Raw genomic sequence first — 23,651 nt, 5'->3', positions numbered from 1 at the left:
TTTGGGGATGTGGGAGGAAACCGGAGTGCCCGGAGAAAACCCACGCAGGCACGAGGAGAACATGCAAACTTCACACAGGTGGGTCCGGGATTGAACCCGGGACCTCAGAACTGTAAGGCCAACGCTTTCCAGCTAACCCACCGTGCCGCCGCTTTATTCTTATATTTCTGATTATTGAAACCGGTCCAATGGTCTAATATTTCATTTACAAATCAAAACAGTGCTAAATTAATGTTTTTATATGTTTATTTTTTTATTTATCCATTCATTCATTTATACTCTACACTTTCATCTCATAATCGTAAATGTGATTTTTTTTTTTAATACCGCAATTGCATTACTGGAAGCATCTTTTCAACTTCAACTATTCACATTTTTTAAATATTTTCTATTTTTGTAAAATATTACATTTGTAAATATTAATTAAATACATTTTCTATCATCTATCTATCCCATCCATCCATCTATCTACTCTGTCTGTCTGTCAGTCTATCTATCTATTCTGTACGTCCGTCCATTCATCCACCCATCCTGTTCATCTATCTATCCATACAGTAACTCACCATTTATCTATCTATCCATCCATCCTGTACATTCATTCATCTATCTATCTATCTATCTATCTATCTATCTATCTATCTATCTATCTATCTATCTATCTATCTATCTATCTATCTATCTATCTATCTATCTATCTATCCTGTACATTCATCTATCTATCTATCTATCTATCTATCTATCTATCTATCTATCTATCTATCTATCTATCTATCTATCTATCTATCTATCTATCTATCTATCTATCTATCTATCCATCTATCTAATCTCCTTCTTCCCCAGAGGGTTTCGCAGTCTGGCTTGGCCCCAACCCTCGGCTTACTACCTACCAGTCCGCAGGCCTGTGGTAGGGAATCCCGTGGTCCTTATAAAAATGCATTTTTTGTTTTTTTTACCTTGTCCTTATGTGTTCGGGCACACCGCCGATGTAAAAGCTCCTGTAAGGAGCGTTAACGTGCTCAATGGAGATGCGCTCGTCTCCGAAGTGGACCGTGATCTTGTCCTCAACGGTGATGGCCAAGTGTTTGTCCTGGGAAGACACGACTGATGACATTCAGACACGAAAGTTGTTTTGTTTTTTTTCTTTTGTGTGTGTGTGTGTGTGTGTGTGTGTGTGTGTGTGAACTTACAAAAAGAGACACTTTGTCAGCACTCCGAGCTCGCTGCTTTATTCCCGCTTGTTGACCTTGAAGCACCAGGTGGCCTTCCTCAACTTGCAAGCACCAAAATGCCTCCTGCCAGGAGCAAAAAAAAAAAAAGCAGAGGAAAAGAGAACACTTGGTACTCAAGTGGAAGTCGAAGACACAATTGTCCCTTCACTTTGGAGTTTCATTCATTCTGTGACCAATCGTAACTCAATTTACAGTAACACACATTAGTACAATACACTATGTACATTTTATTCCTTGTAATATATATTTTTACTGATTTTTGTAATGTTTTGGGCTAGAGAAGGTACCAAAAAATACAAACGTAAGACATTAAAAATTACAGCGTACACTGAAAATTGCACAATCTGAAAATGAAAATAAAATCCACCACCCATTAAATCCTCAGTAGGTCAGGGAACACTGTACAGTATATCAAATTAGTTTTCTCCATTAAAATAAATGGAAATTGCATTAATCTGTACCAGTCCCTGAAAAACATCTGCATTTTTTGGTTTTTAATTAAGAATAATATTTTATATAAAATAACATGAAAAAGGATGTAACGGAATAAAATGGTGTCATCAGGTTGTATGACTGTGTGTAGTGTAGTATTCATGTGTTAGAAGTGCGCGGTGAAGGGGTGTGGTCAAGTGAGTGACATCGGCAGCTGGAGACGGGTTTGGCCGGTTTGTCTGTGTGAGAGCATCTGGGCGTGAGTAGTGGTCTGAAGCAGCGTTTTCAGCCAGTCCTGTTTAATCCATTTCTGAAAGCAACCCCACATGAGGGCAGGAGTAAAATTTTCGAGTGAGAATCTTACCTCCGCGCCCATGTAGAACAGCAACGAGTCAGTATCCCGGCTGTTTGTGTGAAACTTAAACAGGCGTTTCCTCCTCTTGTGCGGCTCCTTCACCGAGGCCTCCCGGTATCCGTTTCCAGGGTAGTAGTCGGACACCTCGGAGCTGGGTAACCTGGGTGGCGACCCGTGGCTTTTCCTGTCACTGTTTCATTTCGAAAGTCTCCCGTCAACGGCGCTTACGTTAGGGCCCTCTCGCCAGCCTCCTGCATGTTGACGGCACGCTTGTAGTTGTAAAGGCAAAGTGGCTCGTTGTTGATGTAGGACAGTTTCATGTAGCCTCGGAACCTCGGGAACCGGAGATCCTCGGGAGGCTGCGATGGGGAACGATAAAAACACATTTACTACATTTGGGATTCTCAAAATGACACTCACACGCTCTCGTGCTCTGCAAAAGAATTACCGTAATTCCCGGCCGACAGAGCGCACCTGGTTATAAAGTCTCACCGAGTACATTTGTAAAGGAAATACCATATGGTACATAGATACGCCGCAACTGTGTAAAAGCCGCAAGTGCCCACAGTGAAACTCACATTCAAACAAAAGATACTTACGAAGAAAGATGGTACACAGAGAGTCTAACGCTCACGCCGCGCTAATAGGGCCGGTTAAAAAAAGCATACCTAAATCACTGAGACGTGACAGTAACACAGCAGCAACATGCTAGAGCAGCACTAATGCTAACGCTAGCGCGGTGCTAGTTTAAAAAAAAAAAAAAAAAAAAAACATACCAGTAAAAGTCACTTCCTCGGCGCATATATTCCACCGGTATCACTCTTACCTCTTCCGCTCGAGTGCCCCCTTGCGGCCGTTAGGAAAAATGCACAAATTAGCTGAATCACTGCAGGGTTGATAGCGCTAGCCGCGCTGATGCTAATGCCGCGCTAACGCTAATAGGGCTGGATAAAATGAAACTTACCGGTAAATATGACTGAGACACACCAGTAACACAGCAGCAACAGGCTAGCACAGCGCTAACGCTAGCGCAGCACTAACAGGGCCGGTAAACGTCACTGCCTCGGGACACATATTCCACCGGTCTCATTCTTACCTTTTCCGCTCGAGTGTCTCCTTGCGGCCGTGCAAAAAAAATGCACAAATTAGCCGCATCACCGCATAAACCGCAGGGTTGAAAGCGTGTGAAAAAAGTTGCAGCTTGTAGGCCAGAAATTACGGAAAAATATCCAAAGTGTACAATGTTTTGTTTGTTCCATGGTAGTGCTTTTCTTAAATTCAGTTCAGTCGTATTGTATTTTACTTTTAAAGCACATACATTTCAATACAATTTTGTTTAGATTTTAGATGTTTGGGGGGGGGGGGGGTGTTACGTTGAAATGTGGAGGGTAGCCGCCGACGTAGAAAACCGTGCGTTGTGGAGCCAGGTCAAGGATTCCGCTCACGGTATCCGGTTGGTGACGTTTGGGAGCGTAAGGGACGGGCCGCTCTGACGTGAAGTTCGCCGTCACATTGACTTCGGCATCGTGGTAAAGTCTGCGAGAATAAATTTACCGCAAAATTATTTCTGTCTTTCCCAGCGACTTAAACAGGAAGAGCGATGGAATGAACTTCCACGAAATGGCAGAAGGTGCAATTCATGCAACAGAATACTTTTGTGTTCAACTGAACAAATCCATATAAATGCTGAATTCGTCAGTAAATTATTATACACATTAATACATTTTTCCCCCAATTTGCTGTCATTCGCTGGAAAAACTTCCTTATTCTCCTAAGATGTCAAGAGCTGGCACCAAAGCCTCATCAAATATAAAAGTAGTGCTTTGGCATCATTTCGTTTCATCTTGGTGCCAAGGAACTATGTTGAAGTGAGGGGAGAAGTTTCAAGTACAGCACTTGTTTGGTGCAATTATGTGATCTGTACAGTTAATTATAAAACTCATTTTTGCTGTAGGATGAGTACCAATACCAGCCACAAATAGCGAAAATCATAATTGACATCGCTATTAATGTATAGACTTGCCATTATTAAAACCATAAATATACCTCAAACTATGATTCTAATACACTTGAATATCAAAATTATTTTTACACCATAAATATCTTATAGATTATTTGATTTACCGTAATTTCCGGCCTACAAACCGTGACTTTTTTCAGACGCTTTCAACCCTGCGGTTTATGCGGTGATGCGGCTAATTTGTGCATTTTTTTTTCTAACGGCCGCAAGGGGGCACTCGAGCGGAAAAGGTAAGAATGAGACCGGTGGAATATATGTTCCGAGGAAGTGACTTTTACCGGCCCTGTTAGCGATGCGCTAGCGTTAGCGCTGTGCTAGCGTGTTGCTGCTGGCGTGTTTCAGTGCTATTTACCGGTCAGTTTTATTTTAACCGGCCCTGTTAGCGTTAGCGCTGCGCTAGCGTTAAACTCTTTCTGTGTACCGTCTTTCTTTCTCTAAATAGCTCGCATTTCAATGTGGGCACAATGTAGGCCGAGAATTACGGTAGAAAAAAATCCAATCAATGTTTGGCTGTAACTTCTACTAGCAACCCAGGTTAAACTTAACTCCACCCCAATATGAAAATGCACTAAAACAGAACAGGTGCCTAGATACAATTCAACCTACTGTGTACCTTGAGCTGTTTCTCAAATAAAATATGCGCGAATCACTGGTTTAGACCTTCAGTCCGCCAAGACAAAATGTCGCCGAACCTGTGAAAAACAACGCGGTCCAAACTGGAGGTGTGCGCGCCGCTGAACGTTGTTATAGGACTCGTTGCCACCTGGTGGACGTCGCCGCCAAGCTTGTAGACACAAATCAAGACGCCGCGCCTGATTGCCATCCCCACGTAGTCGCCGGATCCCTGAAACGAGACGACATCGCGTGGTTGGTTTTGCTCCACAATCATTCATCCATCCATGTTCTTCGCCGCTGATCCTCACGGGGGTCGCGGGGAGTACTGGAGCCTATCCCAGCTGTCAACGGGCAGGAGGCGGGGTACACCGTGAACTGGTTGCCAGCCAATCGCAGGGCACACTGAGACAAACAGCCGCACTCACAATCACACCTATGGTCAATTTAGAGCGTCTAGTTAATGTTTTTGGAATGTGGGAGGAAACCGGAGTGCCCGGAGAAAACCCACACAGGCACGGGAAGAACATGCAAACTCCACACAGGTGGGTCCCGGATTGAACCCAGGACCTCAGAACTGTGAGGCCAAAGCTTTACCAGCTGATCCACACTCAGAGGAGGCTGAAATACTCATACTTTGTACTTAAGTAGAAGTACACTGTTAGTTACCCCTACTGTATAAGTCTCCAAGATTGGAATCAATCGAGCGTGGTTGACCCTGCTTCTCAGTCATTTTTTACAGTGTGTCAGTATCCGTGGAGGTATAAAAAAAAAAAAAAAAAAAAAGTACACAGCCTATTTTGAAAAAACATTGAGGAAAAAGTACAGATATCTGTTTCCAAATGTAGGGAGTAAAAGTAAAAACCTGACAAGAGTAAAAGTACAGAAACCTGAAAAAAGTGTTTAAGTATAACTGTTGACTGTCAGCTTCTTTTTGACGCGTTACTCACGTCCTCGGCGCCCAGGTACAACACAAACATGTCGTTGTCTCGCCGCTTCTCCCGACGTTTTCCGCGCTCCGCCGGCGTTTTGTCCACGCCGAGGAGGAGTTCGATGGCTGTGAAGGCCTTCACGTCTTCGCTGGTGCTCGGTGGACGGAGCTCAATGTGACCTTTTCCGTTGAAAAGGGTAGCGAGCGAGAGCTGCGAAAAAACGACAGTTGAAAAGTTGACGGGTTCTTGCAAACTCGGCCAGCATTCACAAAGATGACGTTACTCTGTGTGTGGCGATGCGTGGATGCACGGAACATTGGCAAGAGCTCTTTGGTGACAAATTTCTGCCTCCACGAGCAAAAATACAAGTTACGCTTGCACTGTGTTTTTTTCTGTGGATGTAAATTAGTGCCACCAGGATTTGAATTTGAAATGTCAAGTGATCACATTTTCAATAATTGCAACGATTAGCTGTCTAAAATTCGCCGTCAGCCAATCCGGTTACGCTTTCTTTGTATGTTGACATCACGTGACCAACAAAGCGTGACTGCGATTGGCTGGGTGTTCGGTTCTGACCTGAAGTAACCCTGCCCGGTGGCACAGGCGGTGAATTTCAGTCAGTGAATTGTAGCCGGTTGTAGTTTCAAACAGCGAATTTCAGACAGGGAATTATAGCCGGTTGGATTTCATACAGCAAATTGTAGCAACTGTTGAAAATGGGATCACTTCACATTTCAAATTCTAATCCTGTTTTCTGTGGCATTTCAAATTCAAATCCTGCTGGCACTAATTGACTTCCATATTTTTCTTTACACTCGTGGCCTGTAGTAAACGCTAGCCTTGTTGCAACAGCCCAGCTCTGCCTGCTCGCCGTCATGGCAACAACATTTTTATACTGTCAGCTCCACAGAATCTACATTGAGTTTTGCCATATTTTTTGTTTTATTCCTATCATTTTTTATGTTTTAATAATGGCTGACTTGTTAGGTAATTGTACAATGGCACAGTTTTTACCTACTATGAATTTATTCCCCTAAACCACAGGTGTCAAACTCACGGCCCGGGGGCCAGATCTGGCCGACCAAATGATTTCATGTGGCCCGCAAAGGCAAATCATCTGTGGCGACTGCCATGATTCTCAAGAGACTCTAAACCAAAATTTTAAATGGTCACATATCATAAATGATAACCTTGAGATGTTATTTTTGAGATGTCTTTTTGTGAATATGATGAGGCGATGAAATATATTGTTATCCCCGTCATAACAGCCCTCTGAGGGAAACCATAACTAGTTTGTGGCCCGCGACAAAAATTAATTTGACACAATTCCCTAAACTATGAAGTTTTTAACTCTATGTTGAAAGTTAACTTTTTTGAAAATTGTAATTTTTCATTCAAAATATTTGGACTTTGTACTTGTACAGTATTGTCAGTCCTATAATTTATATTTTTATTATCATACCGTGCTGCCTTTCTTACACTATTTCGATTCAATGTTTTTATTATGTTCCTGCTTTTTTTTTAAGTTTCTTAAAATTATCTACATAATACTGTATAAAATTATGGCTTTTCACTTGTTGTGTAGTGAAATTATTCTCATAAAATAGAGAAAATTGTTTAATGTGCAAAGATTTCAATCAAGTAAAAAAATTAATGAATGAATGAAAAATACAATTTCTTGGTACAATTATGATATTTCATGGCCTTATTCTCGCAGAGAAAAAAATGAATCTTGTATTTTGATTTTGACCTCAGCCACCCTTTTCTTGCAGGTATATTTTAAAAATCTCAAGTTTTCTCTTCTTCATATGAGACAAATAAGCCTACGAGTTTGAAGACAAAACGCAAACGACGGCGACGCCACTTTGGAATTGCTAACCCTGCTCCCCAAATGACGTGGGTCATAATACGTCACCCTGTTAAGATAGCTCCTGGTTTCCTGGACCAGGTCCCTGATCCTGCGGATGTTCTCTGTCACGTTGCCACTAGGGGGCGACGTCTTTCCCAGGGCCTCCACTCGGGCGAACTTCTCTCTCACCATCGGGAGCACCGTTTCCAAACTCCTCACTGAAATCAGCCGTTAACACACCATTCAACAGTTGGCAATGGCGAATCATATTTGCTGACATTACATGCAGTATTTGAGTTAAAAAAAAAAAAAAAACGGACTGGATTTTTTCACACGCCGAATTAAAAAAATGCAAATAAAGTCTCTATGATCTTACAATGTCGTTAAAATTTGTAGTTTTCATTGTTGTAAAATATTTTTAAAGTCCCTAGAAGAAAGTAATGTTAATTTTGCAAATACAAATAGCTATAAAAAATTATATACATTTAAAATTTATGAGAAAGATGTACTTTTGAAATACTACTAATAGTATTGTATTATAAATATTTATTGAAGTTCCTGTATGCTAATGGGGATGGAGGACCTAGCTTTTCTCTCTCTTCTTTGGGGAATCTGCACACAATTTCATACACCTTGAGGCCCCTTGAGGCCACTGGTGGAACAGCAGGTCCCCAACACAAGGAATGTGATAAGTCTAGTATTGGTGTGGTCAACCTGAGGCTCTCGAGCCACATGCGGCTCTTTGGCTCTTTTCCTGCGGCTCTCCTGAAGGCTCGAAAGCATATTGAAATTTTGTTTATGTGCATTTGCTTGAGTTCATTCCGGTCGTTGCAAGTGAGCGTCGCTTGTGTTTATTACGATATTTGCGATTTTACAACGACGGTCGCGTGACCGTAGCAGGAAAGGTTAGCACGGTATTTTCGCAAAACTGGCTTTCGCATTCAATGAAAATAGCTCGAAGCGTCCCCGTTGGGCAGTGATTTTTGGAGAAAATAATTTGTCAATTTCGATCTCAAAATGTCAGCTATGTCGATGAATACAGGACATTTTTACTACAGCGGGAGAGCTCTTTTTTTTGGGGGAGTGAAAAAAGCCACTCTCTCCCTTTTCTGTCAGCTGTCTATCTCATTTCAATGCTCCATGCTAACATCGACCTGGAATTTCCAGAAGGAACAAAAATTTTGCAATCATGAGTTTGAAAAATCACACAGGAAAGCAGATGCAGTTTTAAATTAAATTACATTTTTAAAAAATATAATGAAGCATCCAAAGACTAATGCTTGCATCATATCAAGTGGCTTGGAACATTGCAAGGGCCAAAAAGCCATACATTCAAGAGTTTTTTTTTTTTTTAAATGCCTTTGTGATGTCCCTGAGATGTTGTGTCCATAAAACAAAAATCTTAAACAAAAGTTACAGCCCTTCAACCGTCCCGCCACACTGTTGAACAGAGAATATCGGACTTTAGCATGGCTACTGACTGACAGTTGCACTACGACCTTCAATCATGTGAGTATTTTAGCATTGCATTCGAAGAGAGTTGTGACATACAAGACGAGACTTGAGGTGTTAGTTTGTCAGTGTGAGAGAGCGCACGACTTTTTTTTTTTTTTTTTTTTTTTTTTTGCCTGGCTCATTCCAAAGGTCACACTTTGAGCAAACTGCGGAATTCACACAAATGAGCCCCAACCGCCTCCAGATGTTCTCGACAGATGGGTGACGCTAAATCGTGGAGGTTTTCGTCTACGCCATCTAATTTGGGCAGAGCACGGGCGTCACGGTCGGATGATGCTCTGATTTTTTTTCCTCTTTTTTTTTCTCTCTTAATGAGCGACTCGTTGAGGACTTGTTATGAGCCACTTACCGGCTTGTTGTGCGTTATCTAAAATGTCATTTAAAGCCAGATCGCTGTTGTTCAAAGTCAATCTGTCCATTTCCTGTCTGATATTCCTCAGTCTGTGTGTCACATGAGCGACAGTCTCGTTTGTAGCGGACGCTGCTCTTTTGGCAGAGTCCACGAGGACGTCCGCACCGGCTGAAATAAATAAACAAACAGATAAATGAACAAATAAACAAGCAAACAAATAAATAAATAGGTAGACACAATCCACAGAGATTTCAGCTCATTGGAAAATCCACAAAGATATATTATTGAAAACTTTAAAAATAAAATACAATTTTGAAAAAATTAATACAATATTCAAAGTTTAAAAGATTTGTTTTTATAGTACAATTATGGATTTATCACATGGTATGACAGCATTTTTGTAAGATTTTATTCCTGTGAATTACATTTTTTCGTCATGTACAAAATTTGGACTTCAGCATTCCTCAAATTGTTTAATCAAACAATATGATGAATTTATTTCCCAAATTACACATTTCTAAACACTTTCTGGAAAATTATGTTCTCATAATATTATCACTTTATTCTCATAAGGTCCCATTTTTATATCACATTCTGGAATATCTTTTTCCTGTAATATTACAGATTTATTTTGTTAAAATGAAAAATTTTGTCCATTATGCTACAATTAAATTCAAGTAACATTAGGATATTTATTGATATTACACGTTCTTTCATGATAGACCTGGATATTAAAATGTGATTTTATTCTCATTAAAATGTAAAATTATAACTTCACCTTTTGCTGAATGACATTTTTCATGTAATGTGAATTTCTCTCCCATAATACAAGTGCTCGCACCTATCCATCCATCAATTTTCTTAGCTGCTCATCCTCACGAGGGTCGTGGGGAGTGCCGGAGCCTATCCCATCTGTCAACGGGCAGGAGGCGGAGTACACCATCAACTGGTTGCCAGCCAATCACAGGGCACATTGAGACAATCAGCCGCACTTACAATCACACCTTAGTGCAATTTAGAGTGTCCATTTATGTTGCATGTTTTTGGGATGTGGGAGGAAACCGGAGTGACCGGAGAAAACCCACACAGGCACCGGAAGAACATGCAAAATCCACAAAGCCGAGTGCGGGATCAAACCCGGGACCTCAGAACCGTGAGACCTATGCTTTCCAGCGGACCGACCGTTCTGTTTGCACCTAATATTACTATCTTCGTTTTTCATTATTTAATTTCTTTATACCCCATGAATTCCAATTTTTATGCAACAGTCCTAGTTTGTTAATAATGTTTTTTTTTTGTAATATTAGAAACTGACTCTTAAATTTAAAACAAATTGCGTTTTTAGTCTAGATTGGATTAAAGTACTTTTTTTTTTCCTCCATGAAATCGAACTGTTGCCAGCAAGGCCTTCTCTGCTGGCCTCGGAAGTAACGATTTACATTTACAAGCTAAATTCTAGTATTTATTCCAAAATGTGGATGAAGTTATGATGATCGCTTCTCTTTTTACTTTGTAGTCTTAAGAGATATGTGTATGCGCGTGTGTGTGTGCAGATTTCATTCTCTATCGGGTCTATTTCTATTTCTCGGTAGCTCTGTGAAGAAGGTTTTGGTCATTTCGTGGCCCGGCGTATCCCCGGCGCTTTTAAAATGAGTCATTGGCAATGGTGCAGGCAAGTGTTGACGGCGTCAATAAATAAGTATGAATATAAAAAGTCCGGAGTGCACAGAGTGAGCCACTGACCTGTTTTGAGGCTTTTGAGGCGATCGCTCATTCTGGAGATGTCAAATCGCAAAGATTCGCCTTTTTCTTTCTGTCTTGTGACACCGTCCTTGAGCACGTTCAGTGACTGCGAGAGCTCTATTGAATAAAACATGTCATCGCGCCATCATTTGCACATTTCAAATGAAACTTCACACTCGTTTTGTTTCGGGATTGTTTTTACACACCCCTGACGCCGTCACGGCCGCGGTTGGCCGCGGTCCACAAACGAGTCGAATCGTCTCTCAGCGCCGCCGTTGCCAAAAGCCGACCGTCCCGCGTCGCATCCTTTTCGAGTCAGAACAACTTTGTTAAACATGTTAACGCTAATGGAGCCAATGAGAACTAAAATGGGCTCGTTTCATCTGTGTTCAAATACATAACTGAACCGAGAAATGGCATCTCATTCAGATGAATCCAGATTTTGACATACACGGGCCAGTCTGTTATTGCACTCAGAAGATTTTTGACTCATGTTTGGACTTACATCACCATTGCACTAAACAAAGGTTAAACAAAGGTCTACTGACACGTAAAGAATTATTTTTAGTATGTTTGTAATTTAAAAAATAAAAGTAGCTGGAATGGACCCATCCGTTTTTTCACCACACAACATGATTTTGACGTATATGGCTTTTTGTAACTCTCGCCATGAGAATCTTCTGGAGGGATTTGTTTTGGAGAAGAAGCAGGAAGTGACGTTATTAGCAAACACCCACTCAGGCGGGTTTGTGTGTTTATATCAGTTTTACCTGCGGGCAGATAGCTCTTTGTTCCTCCATGTTAGCCAAAACGCCGGCTTGTTGTATTGCTCGATATTGCTCCGACACTTATGAGGATGGATTCACTCTTCACATGTTTCCAAAATACCGGCTTTGTCGTGAAAAATGGATTGCACAGGTGCAAAGCATGAGAGCTTCGTGGGTTCCAAATGACAGGTAGGTGTGTAGAGCTATCCAAAAAAAAAAAGAAGGTAGGGACGACGTAATCCTTCCTTTAGCAAGCGACAATGCGGTGGCTCATTGCGGTGCCGGGCCGGGCCGCTTTACGGCGTTGTCGTCGCTCGCGGCTGAGTACGCTACATACTGCCGGGAAGTCTGCTGTTAGTTAGAAGTGAGCCGCATATCATCTAAATATGGCTCGAAACGATAGGCCAATATTGCCCCGGTCACTTCACTCGACTGTGAGATGTTCTCTTCTTCGAAAAGAGCTTCCGTGTCAGAAGGGGCGTCGGAAAATTCCGAAAATCTCTGTCGCTCCTCTGCGAATGTCCCAGTGTGACGTCATCAACAGACGTTGCAGGCAATATGGCTGCCACTTAGATGTCGAGTGGGACTTCCGCAACTTTACGCATGGATGACGCGCTCTCCGCTCACATTTATTTTTTCGTATGGACATTGAAGTGAATAATATCATATGTAATTTCATAACAATATCTATTTTACAATGTATACAGGGATGTCAGTGGGACTTTAAGTAAGTCACATACCGTAACCGAAATCACTACGCTGCAAAAATGACATAAATGGACTTTCTCACTGGCTCCAAAATCTCGCCCACACTTGGCTCACCTGCAAGGCTTCGTCGGCAGCCGCGCCGGACCGATTAGCGGCAATCGCCGCGTCCTCCACGACACTGTTTAAAACGTCGGGTTCGTTTGGCTGCTTTGTGGTGTTGAACGTGGGAATGGGATGCATTCTGTCATAAAATTCAGCACTGTGGTCAGCAAATATCGTTTGAAGAAATTAGACTTCTCATATGAACTTGTTGCAGAGTGAAAAAGAGAAAAAAAATCCTTGGGAATTTGTCATATTATTTGGGGAGTGGAATCATATAAACCAATCACTGTATACAATTTTCCATTGCAGTATCACTAATGTAATAAATAAAGTACAGTATTATAATAAAAAATGTAATAAATTTCCACTCTGGATGAGTAACATTAGAAAGCAGCATAATACAAAATAAGTCAGTATATAAATATTTGTTGCAAATAAATGCATGAATAAAATCTAAACATTTTTAAAATAAATTATTACAGAAGAAAACAATCCTATTCATGATAAGTAGTATACTGCAATGAATACAATTTAGAAAACTTAATAGATATGAATAGGAAAAAATCTCGTGGCTCAGTACTATCATAAAGATAAAAAGAGTGACTGCCTTTTATCCATTCATCTATTTTCTTTACCGCTTATCTTCACGAGGGTCGCGGGGAGTGCTGGAGCCTATCCCAGCTGTCATCGGGCAGGAGGCGGGGTACACCCTGAACTGGTCGCTAGCCAATCGCAGGTCACATCGAGACAAACAGCTGCACTCACAATCACACCTTGGGGCAATTTAGGGTCTCCAATTAATGTTGCATGTTTTTGAGATGTGGGAGGAAACCTGAGTGCCCGGAGAAAACCCACGCAGACACGGGGAGAACATGCAAACTACACACAGGCAGGGCCGGGATCAAACCCGGGTCCTCAGAACTGTGAGGCCAACGCTTTACCAGCTGAGACACCGTGCCACCCACAGCCTTTTATATTTTTGGTAATTTTCTCGAGGTGCAGCACCTCCCTTAAAGTCCTGTAGCGCCCACTAATGGAGGGGCAGCTCACAGTAACCATCAGCCTTTAAGAAATCTTAATTTAGCAAGATCGTTCACGACCGTTCTCTGGCGCCCCCTAGAGCAGCGAGTCCCACCGAGTGTGCCGTGCAAAATCGCCACATACCATGTGGAAAATTATTTTACTTGATTGGTTATAATATTGTTCATTTACCACAAATATTGTTCAACTAGCGATCCCGGTGACATATAACGGCAGGGGGAACAATTAAATGCTCTTCCACTAGACGGCAAAAGGTAATACTGCAGTCGTTTTCCGCAGTTTCCAGAGGAAGTCATCTTGCAAATTAAAAAGGATAAAATATCATTCTCCCAGATTTGATTACAAGCTATAAAAGTTTAAAGCACTCTCCTGCAAAATGACAAAAACGGAGTTAGCCCACTCAACCACTCAGTGGCTTTATTATTTAACAGATGTCCCCAAAAGTACAAGAAAATATTGGGCATATAAGACATGAAGAAATGAAGCGTACACCCACTTTTGCATGTCTGTGGCCAATCTGCTGAGCTCCCGCGCGTGCTCCTCGGCCTCGCCGACGGTCTCCATCTTGGCCGCAACACGGAGGACGTCACTGAGCCTCTTTCGCAGCTGCCGCTCGGCGCCATCTAACTGGGCCGCCTCCTTCTCGAAGCCCTGCCGTGGAAAGACAGAAAGCGCCGTCGAACCCAAACAAACCGAACCGGTCGAGTCGGAGGTCTCCGCTCACGTGTTTGGCGTCCCGCAGCTCCAAAAAGATGGCGCCGATCTTTTGGAGCGGATCTCTTCTCGTGCTCTCGGTCGCTGCGAGGAGGGAACGGGTCTCCGTGACGGTTTGATCGTGATCGCGCTGCCGGGTCAAATATTCAAGGCGACACAAGTTACTTGGCTGAGTGGAAGAACGCATCCTGACCGAGGTCATGATTTTAAAATTCATGTCAAGTAATTTTTTTGTAGGTCACAAAATTTCTAGAACAGTGGACTTTCAAGTATTAGCGTAAAGAACATGGATATATATTTTTAAATCCCATTTGAAAACACACGTACAGTGATATTGTTTTTAAAAAGCGTTTCAAATGACTTTGGCATACCTCCAATAGCATATTGCTAACCATGACGCAAGCTAGCCAGAGGCTGAGCAGCAATGTATTTGTTTGCGGAGTCAACCGATGGCAAGAACACAACAGAGTACGTAGTACAGTACAGCCTCGGTTCTCGAACGAAAATTTCCAGATTTTTTTACTTCTGTTTTCGAACGAAAATCGGTACTCGAACGCCCCGAACAAAACCCGGAAATAACAGAACGCGCGCGGCCCGACCAGCTCACCCACCCACGACGCGCTTTGTTATTGTCAATTCGAACGAACCCCCCCAAAAAACACGGAAATAACATAACGCGCGGCGGTTGATTCAGTTTTCGAACAAATCGGTTTTCGAACCGCCTTCTGGAACGGATTGTGGTCGAGAACCGAGGCACCACTGTATTTGTTTACGGAGTCAACCGATGGCAAGAACACAACACAGTACGTAAATTACTGTTACTTACATAATATGTTCCATGTGGGAATTTGGAATTTCTCTACTGCACTGGAAAAAAAAATCTAAATACATAAACATAGCAATATCTGTCTGTCACCCAAAATGACTCCACGACCTACTTTTGGGTTCCGACCCACTTGATGAGAATCATTGCCCGAGGGGGCACCAGACGACTTCAAGCAAGGCGCAACAGCGAAAGAAAAGTTAAGAGAACCAAATTCTTTTTATCCATCCATCCATCCATCCACTTTCTTAGCCGCTCATCCTCACAGGGGTCGCGGGAGTGCTGGAGCCTATCCCAGCTGTCAACGGCCTGGAGGCGGGGTACACCTCGTACCGGTTGCCAGCCAATTGCAGGGCATGTCTCGAAAAAGCCACACTCACAATCACACCTCTTTTACATTTTAAAAAAATATATATTTTCATCCCAAATCCAGCTCACCTATATGAAAGGAAAAAGGTACACTGGACTATTTTTGTTCAGGTTCTTTTCTCGTAGGGGATGCCAAAGGACACACAGCTGCTCAAAACAGAAAATAAAACCTCGATACAGTGAAATTCTGATAAACTTGATTCGGTGTTCACGAATACAAAAACTTTTCTCCACCATTCACTGAAAATCTCTGCTATGCAACGTTTTTAACGCTCAAATTAAAGTATGAAGGTATCACTTTGAAGGAGTAGTGGTACGCACGCCTGCGTCGGGGCAGCGTGGGATCGATTCCCGCTCAGTGATGGTGTCGATATCTGCCCTGCGACTGACTGGCGACCAGTTCGGGGCCGTGGTCCGCCTTTTGCCCGAAGCTTGCTGGGATAGGCTCCAGCTTTCCCGCAACCTTTGTGAGGATAAGCGGCTTGGATAATGATATGACAAGTATTACTTTGGCGCCATCTGCTGCAATCATGCGGTTGCTGCTGTTAGGTTTAATCCTTTTTTTTTTTTTCATCAGTTTCAGATGTCCTCTTTTGTCATTGGTGGCAAAAGTGTGAAGAAAAATATGTTTCTGCTTCCCTCCCTATGTGATATTGTTTTGTATTGATTATTGCTTGTAAATGCACCCCCCGCCCCAAAAAAAGTGAGTTTGATTATTTTTGTGTAAAGTGTTAATGTTTGTTTGCCCGTGTGTGATGATGATGATGCTAGCATGCTATTTATGCTAGCCTCAATAAAGTCAGGGGGAGGCTTGCGTTTGGTCTTACCTGCAGACGTCGGGTTGTGGCGCTCTTCAAACGAACCCGTCTCGCTCTTCTTACTGAGGCCTTTGCACCCGACAGAACGGCCGCCGTGTTTCTGAAGAGAGCCCGCGAGGCCGCTAGCGAGTCTGCGGTCTGGTTCAGGGTCTGCTGATTCGGTCTCGCGGCGGCCATCTTGGCGATGGCGTCAAGCACTGAGGAGGACATAAACATTCTTTGAAGTCGCACTGGTCCTATTTTGTTACTCTTTGAATGTGAAATCATCGTCCAGCAATTTTAGGATGTTCTTCAACAACCTCTGCGTAGATTAGTGTAAGATTGAATTCGTCTATTTGTGTGATTGTTTTCCGCCAATTTCTCATTTGAGGATCATAGACAGTGATTTTATTCCTATGTTGTTGTTTTTTTTTTTTAGTGGGGGTCCTTTTTCAATTCCCAAAATGGGCTCTTTTTGAAAAAAAAAAACGTACTTTTTAAACTTTTTTTATTTCTTTACACATCCATCCATTTTCTTAGCCGCTTATTCTCACAAGGGTCGCGGGGAGTGCTGGAGGCTATTCCAGCTGTCAACGGGCAGGAGGCGGCGTACACCCTGAACCGGTTGCCAGCCAATCGCAGGGCACATCGAGACAAACAGCCGCACTCACAATTTCTTTACACATATTATTCATAATATTCCCTTTGTACTATTTATTTACATTTAAGATAACTTGCTAGAAGGCACAGCAACTTAAACCACGTGTCAGCGCTTTGTTTTGAGGAACACTTCTTCAGGTACAATAAAGTCCATTCATGTCATCTCTGTTATTATTATCCATCCATCCATTTTCTTAGCCGCTTATCCTCACAAGGGCTGCGGGGAGTGCTGGAGGCTATCCCAGCTGTCAATGGGCAGGAGGCGGGGTATACCCTGAACTGGTCGCCAGCTATTATTATCCATCCATCCATTTTCTTAGCCACTTATCCTCACGAGAGACGGGGGGAGTGCTGGAGCCTATCCCAGCTGTCAACGGGCAGGAGGCGGGGTAAACCCTGAACCGGTTGCCAGCCAATCGCGGGGCACATAGAGACAAACAGTCGCACTCACAATCACACCTAAGGGCAATTCAGAGTGTCCAATTAATATTGCATATTTTTGGGAGGTGGAAGGACACCGGAGTGCCTGGAGAAAACCCACGCAGGCACAGGGGAGTACATGCAAACTCCACACTGACGAGGATTGAACCCGGGACCTCGGCTGATCCACCGTGCCGCCTATTATTATTATTATTATTATTACCAGTAGCATAACTACTATTTGTTACTTATTATTTTATTCTCTGTTTTTATTTGTTTCTGCTATCTTTGTTATTATCATTTTATTTTTATTATTTTATATATTTTATTAGTATGTTATTTACCTAATTTTAGAGCAGCTCAAATTCACACGCTTGCCCCTTTTCGACGCACTATTCGTACAGAGCCACTATTTTTTTTTTTTGTATTTCATATCGCTGTCGCATTATCTGATTCGAGAGGGGAGAAAAAGGCAGAGTTCAAAGGTAAAATCAGGAAGCTGTCCATCCGCTTCAAACCCGAAGAAATGATTGTTACATATGAGGTATAAAAAGAGATTCGTCTTTTCTACCGATTCTCCCGCGTTAATACCGGAAGAACGAGCGTCGTTTGTGTGCAAACGGTCCCCGAGAAAGCAATAAACGGTCACATTTTTTCGCCATCTTTTTCTGGCCGCGTGCTCGGGCCGCGGCCGTCGCGTCGACGCGGCCCCGGCGGTTCATTTCCTCCACGAGCCGGCGAGCGTCTTCCATCACGGCCGCCCCGTCTCTTCCGCCGACCTTGATGGCATCTGGAACCCGGCCTGGTCCTTTTATTAAATCTGATATTAAAAAAAAACAAACAAACAATAGCACACATATACGTGATCCGTCAGTGCATTGATGTGATGTACCTCGTAATGACGCCAGGACAGACTCAGTACGGTTGAGTAAAACCGTGCACTCTGTTTTTGGTCTATTCTCGCTCAGGGACTCATTCACACGGGATAATATTTGAAGGGCCTGCACAGGAAACAAATAATGTTTATATTGTGATACTGTATATAAATTTTGACATACAGTTGTGCATGGGGGGGCAGTATAATACAATCATATAGACACAAAACAAACGTTTTACAACTTAGTAAACTCGTTTTCCACAGAGAATAAATAACACGTGCCTACAAGTATTGTCTTATTGTCTGTCTTCATGTGTTGATGCACCATTTGTATTCAAATATCCATTGCTTAAGGCATTATACCGCTGTCTCATACATGCTATGTGTAATTTTTTTCTTTTCTTCCTCTCAAGGTACAACTATACATGTATATTTCAATTTTCTTGCCTTTAGTGGATTACCAAACAATATCACAACATGCTGGGCAACAGTGGAAGGTCTCAAAAACTGTAAAATTCAGTATTAGTCGTTCCAACAGAGCAGAAAAGGTACCTTTGAGTCTAGTTTTGTACTCAGATTTATGTATTGCCGCACTGTGTACTGCTGTTGTTTGAAGCTTTATAATTACCGTAATTCCCGGGCCTACAGAGCGCACCTGGTTACAAGCCTCACCGAGTACATTTGTAAAGGAAATACCATTTGGTACTTACAAACGCCGCAGCTGTGTAAAAGCCGCAAGTGGCTACATTGAAACACAAGATATTTACAAAGAAAGACGGTACACAGAAAGAGTTTAACGCTAACGCTAACAGGGCCGGTTATAATAAAACTTGCTGGTAAATATCACTGAGACACTCCAGTAACACAGCAGCAACATGCTAGCACAGCGCTAAGAGGGCCAGTAAAAATCACTTCCTCAGCACATATATTCCACCGGTCTCATTCTTTCCGCTCAAGTGCCCCCTTGCGGCCGTTAGAAAAAATGCACAAATTAGCAGCAAACCGCAGGGTTGAACGCGTGTGAAAAAAGTCACGGCTTGAAGGCCGGAAATTACGGTAAATCTATCGTATTGTTTTAACGGGAAACTTAATGTAATGCCTTCACATGTAGGAAAGGAGAGTCACAGTCGCTCGTACACAATTCATTCGTGTACATTCAGAGCACACTTGTGCACCAGCTGCTGTGGGCCGCAGCTCACAAACAAACACTCACACGCCTCTCCACCGTGCTCTAAAAGGCACATGCACGTAGATGGCTACATGATGCTCTGTATTTTCTATTTCTATAAATGTGGTAAAAGTTAATGCCCATCCTGCTCGCCTCGGCTGTGGGGTTCAGGAAGTCTACCTGTTGCGAAAGCTGGTCCAGGTCATCTTGGATTGTGTTCATGTCTTCCTCGAGCTGCTCAACCTTTAGATCCAGACGTCTCCTAGTGCCACTGTAATTTTTCACTAGTGTCTGAACAGAAGCGGCAAAAAAAGAAGGGGAAAAAAAGGCCTTTGAGGCTACCGTAGTGGGTGAATTTACAGGAGTTTCTAGGTCACGTTGGAACCTCGGCATCAGAGATGATCCGCTGAGAGCGGATCCGTGTTGAAACTGAAGCGGAGATGTGAGTCGGCCCACGCAGGTCGCCCTCGTTGGCCCTCAAGCGGAGAAGCAAAGCATCAGCGCAGCACTTCAAGCCTGTCGCAGGATTACAAGGAGAGGCTTCATTACTACCGAAGCGGTCCGGGAGTAAACCGCACTTGTTAGGGGGAGGCGGGAAGAAGCTCGCCGTGGATACTGACCCGCAGAAGTGCTGTTGCCGGCTGAGGTGCACTCTGTGGGCGACACCAATACCGGAGATTAACGCGTTAATAAATGAAAGGCTTGATACGTTTAGATTAGATAGATAGATAGATAGATAGATAGATAGATAGATAGATAGATAGATAGATAGATAGATAGATAGAGATAGATAGATAGATAGATAGATAGATAGATAGATAGATAGATAGACGGATGGACGGACGGACTGACTAGATAGATAGATAGATAGATAGATAGATAGATAGATAGATAGATAGATAGATAGATAGATAGATAGATAGATAGATAGATAGATAGATAGATAGATAGATAGATAGATAGATAGATAGATAGATAGAGATAGATAGATAGATAGATAGATAGATAGATAGACGGATGGACGGACGGACGGACTGACTGACTAGATAGATAGATAGATAGATAGATAGATAGATAGATAGATAGATAGATAGATAGATAGATAGATAGATAGATAGATAGATAGATAGATAGATAGATAGATAGATAGATAGATAGATAGATAGATAGATAGATAGATAGATAGATAGATAGATAGAAGATAGATAGATAGATAGACGATGGACGGACGGACGGACGGACGGACTAGATAGATAGATAGATAGATAGATAGATAGATAGATAGATAGATAGATAGATAGATAGATAGATAGATAGATAGATAGATAGATAGATAGATAGATAGATAGATAGATAGACAATTATGAATTTAATTTTATGAAAACAAACAGCATAGTTGGTAAGGAATACTGTTTTAATAGTAATGTTAAATTATTACAATTCTGAAATAATTGATTGATTAAATAGTTATTTTATATTTTGGGCTCAACTAATCGTAATAATTAAATAACCAGTTGTAAGAATAATAATACCTTACAACTTAGCTGAAAAAAAAAAGTTTTTTTGTGAGATGGATGTTGTTTACACGTAAAATACACAAAACTACTTGATTTTAGTTCCTTTTTGTATTTATTATTGTTTCATTTTTCAATCCTTTTTTTAAAAAAATAGCTATTTAGCACCTGATGCATTTTTTTTATTTGTGTGTTTTACGAAATTTGTCTGCATTGCAATTTCCTGCAAAGCAAATGTGCATCACCTGTATTATTTTTATTATTATTATTATTATTATTTCCCTCCACATCTTTAGCCAGTAGACTATTTGTATTCAGTGACAACATTGAGGCACACGCAGGAAGTGGGTCAGAACAACGTGCTGCTGATCCATATCAGGAATGAACCAGGCTTTGGCGGAGGTCTTTGCGCCACTCTTCCCGCCTGTCAAAAATGTTTACCTCCAGTCAAGGCATGACAACCGTTCCCACCGTCGTGCGCGCCGCACTGGCACGGCTCGCAGCTACCGCCGTGCGCCTCCGGGTCTCCATAGTAACCAAATGCACATCTTCATGGTGGGGAAAGAGCCAAGAACAAATGAGATGCTTTTCTTCTTTTTTGGGGGTGCGGGGTGGGTGGTTGGCAAAATATGTAAATGATAAGGTGGTACGACAAACCTCCCACATCTGGATCCAGCGTAGCCGCGTTTGCACAAGCACTCAATCGCCCCGGAGCCGACGTCCAGGCAGGCCAGAGCCCGACTTGGACGGGCGGGAAAAAAAAGACGCGCAATTAGAAACTAGCGAGGTGGCGGAGCAGGAAGCGCGGATCAGAAGTGACTTACTTGTTCCACGTGAAAGGGCACGGGCAAGCGCGGCAGGTTTTTTGGGTGGCGTTGCCATGGTAGCCCTCCTGGCATCGCTCGCAGTGGCCCCCCGTCGAATGGAATCGACAGTTCTGGAAGTTGTTTGCAAGGCAACGAACTACACTACAGCTGTTTTGGAAGTGTGTACATATTTGACCCCGATACACGCTAAACCCAAATTTGTATTGAACACCAAGTGACGAGTTCAGTATATAGAGTATGAGTGTAATGTACCTCATTTGTCAAATTTAAACTGTGCTTTCTTATTGTAATTGTGTTTGCAAGTCCAGTCAATAGTTTTGACGCGAAGCATCAGATTTTGTATTACTAATTGACGTATATTTCTAGTGAAATGTGAGTATATTGTCATTTTTCATCGCTCATCTTATTGTAATTATGTGTTTGAGTTCAAACGATGCAGGAACGTACGCACACATACGCGGGCGCGCACACACACACATACATATATGTATTCTCGACTACAATCCGTTCCAGAAAACAGTTCGATTGATTTGTTCGAAAACCGAATCTATTTTTCCCATTACAAATGAATGAAAAAAGAAATAATGCGTTCCAAGCCTAAAAAATTTGTCTTTTCAAACTATTGTTTTTTTAGCTTTCCCCAATATTAAACCTCATGGTAGAAATACATGTATAGTTTAAATACTTTATATGATAAAATAACGTAAGAAATATATTAATTTTTGCTTCAAATGTATGCTTTGGTAGTAGAGTACGCCAGCCTGGGAGCGCATTGCCGTTTCTCTAGCAACCCGGCCCCCCAGCCTTGTAAACTTTTTTTATTAGCAATATTTTTTATGCCACCACTCTTCTCTACAATAAGATTATTATTATTATTATTCGTACAAAGACCAACTATTGAAGTTTGACCTTCTTAAATAGAAGTACAGTACAACCTCGGTTCTCAACCACAATCCGTTCCAGATGGCGGTCCAAGAAGTGATTTCTTAGAAAATCGATATTTCCCGTTACAAAGAATGGGAATTCACAACAAATCCGTCGTGGGTCAGCTGGTCTGAACGGGTACCTATTTCCGTTCGAAATCTCGAAATTTTCGTCCGAAAACCGATTTGTTCGAAAACGGGGACGTTCGAGAACCGAGGCTTTACTGTATATGACAATTTTTTTCATAAGTGCTGGAAGCGTGTGTGTGTTTGTGGGTGCACGCGCTGGTTGGGCTCGTGTACTGTGTACCAACCACACATTTCCCCGTGAGCTCATCACATCGGTCGGAGAGTCCGTTGCAGCTGCACGGCACGCACTGACCCCGCCGAGGCCCGCTCCACTCCCTGTAAAAGCCCGAACCGCACTTCTGCAAAGTACACACGCGCGGTTTGACGCCGGGTCAATCAAACACGTGTGCACGCGAGCACCCCGACGCAGCTCGACCCGACTCGGATGAATCGCGGCCCCCGTAATCGGGGCGCAAATTGATACATTGCCACCCGCGTGCGCTGTTCAAGTGTTACGTCGGGTTCATTCACTCGCAGCTCTACTGGTCACAACGCGGGTGGATATGAACAATGTCGCCGTCCATATAATATGAACTGCGTGCAAGTACACCAGTGTACAGTAATGCAGCGATGAGGGATAACTATGTGAGATTAATTTGTCGAAGTGTACTCGAGTAGAATTTTCAGGTATATCTGCTCGACTTTACTTTTACTTTACTCTTATTTCTTTACTCGCCAGGGGCGTGCAAAAGTGTGTTCGAGTCCCCTTTAATACCAGTTGCCAACCATGGGGAGCGGATTACATTTTTCTGGGTTTCCATCCATTTTATTCG

The 23,651-nt window shown here is 42.4% G+C and overlaps 1 protein-coding gene across 3 annotated transcripts in view; it reads right to left on the bottom strand.

The window, feature by feature from the left end:
- Positions 1 to 23,651, bottom strand: part of lama3 (laminin, alpha 3) — a 42,106-nt gene that overhangs the window by 14,931 nt on the left and 3,524 nt on the right. For 2 of the 3 annotated variants that reach the window (XM_061826086.1, XM_061826088.1), the window contains exons 2-25: positions 23,064 to 23,177; positions 21,824 to 21,936; positions 21,657 to 21,740; positions 21,441 to 21,547; positions 20,106 to 20,138; positions 19,871 to 20,001; positions 19,666 to 19,776; positions 18,333 to 18,441; positions 18,090 to 18,260; positions 16,391 to 16,578; positions 14,382 to 14,501; positions 14,154 to 14,308; positions 12,629 to 12,773; positions 11,246 to 11,345; positions 11,040 to 11,156; positions 9,294 to 9,464; positions 7,496 to 7,647; positions 5,599 to 5,790; positions 4,729 to 4,880; positions 3,390 to 3,552; positions 2,245 to 2,375; positions 2,026 to 2,176; positions 1,188 to 1,292; positions 954 to 1,087 (exon numbers count right to left, since the gene is read on the bottom strand). In XM_061826086.1, the coding sequence (XP_061682070.1) occupies positions 954 to 1,087; positions 1,188 to 1,292; positions 2,026 to 2,176; positions 2,245 to 2,375; positions 3,390 to 3,552; positions 4,729 to 4,880; positions 5,599 to 5,790; positions 7,496 to 7,647; positions 9,294 to 9,464; positions 11,040 to 11,156; positions 11,246 to 11,345; positions 12,629 to 12,773; positions 14,154 to 14,308; positions 14,382 to 14,501; positions 16,391 to 16,578; positions 18,090 to 18,260; positions 18,333 to 18,441; positions 19,666 to 19,776; positions 19,871 to 20,001; positions 20,106 to 20,138; positions 21,441 to 21,547; positions 21,657 to 21,740; positions 21,824 to 21,936; positions 23,064 to 23,177 (3,149 nt within the window). The remainder of the gene's footprint in view (positions 1 to 953; positions 1,088 to 1,187; positions 1,293 to 2,025; positions 2,177 to 2,244; positions 2,376 to 3,389; positions 3,553 to 4,728; positions 4,881 to 5,598; positions 5,791 to 7,495; positions 7,648 to 9,293; positions 9,465 to 11,039; positions 11,157 to 11,245; positions 11,346 to 12,628; positions 12,774 to 14,153; positions 14,309 to 14,381; positions 14,502 to 16,390; positions 16,579 to 18,089; positions 18,261 to 18,332; positions 18,442 to 19,665; positions 19,777 to 19,870; positions 20,002 to 20,105; positions 20,139 to 21,440; positions 21,548 to 21,656; positions 21,741 to 21,823; positions 21,937 to 23,063; positions 23,178 to 23,651) is intronic. The other variant, XM_061826087.1, reaches the window with a different exon arrangement.

This window comes from Syngnathoides biaculeatus, chromosome 7, assembly GCF_019802595.1.
Source record: "Syngnathoides biaculeatus isolate LvHL_M chromosome 7, ASM1980259v1, whole genome shotgun sequence".
In the NCBI taxonomy this organism is placed as follows: domain Eukaryota; kingdom Metazoa; phylum Chordata; class Actinopteri; order Syngnathiformes; family Syngnathidae; genus Syngnathoides; species Syngnathoides biaculeatus.
Note: the sequence above shows the minus strand (reverse complement) of the source record. Positions and strands in the feature narration are given on the sequence as shown.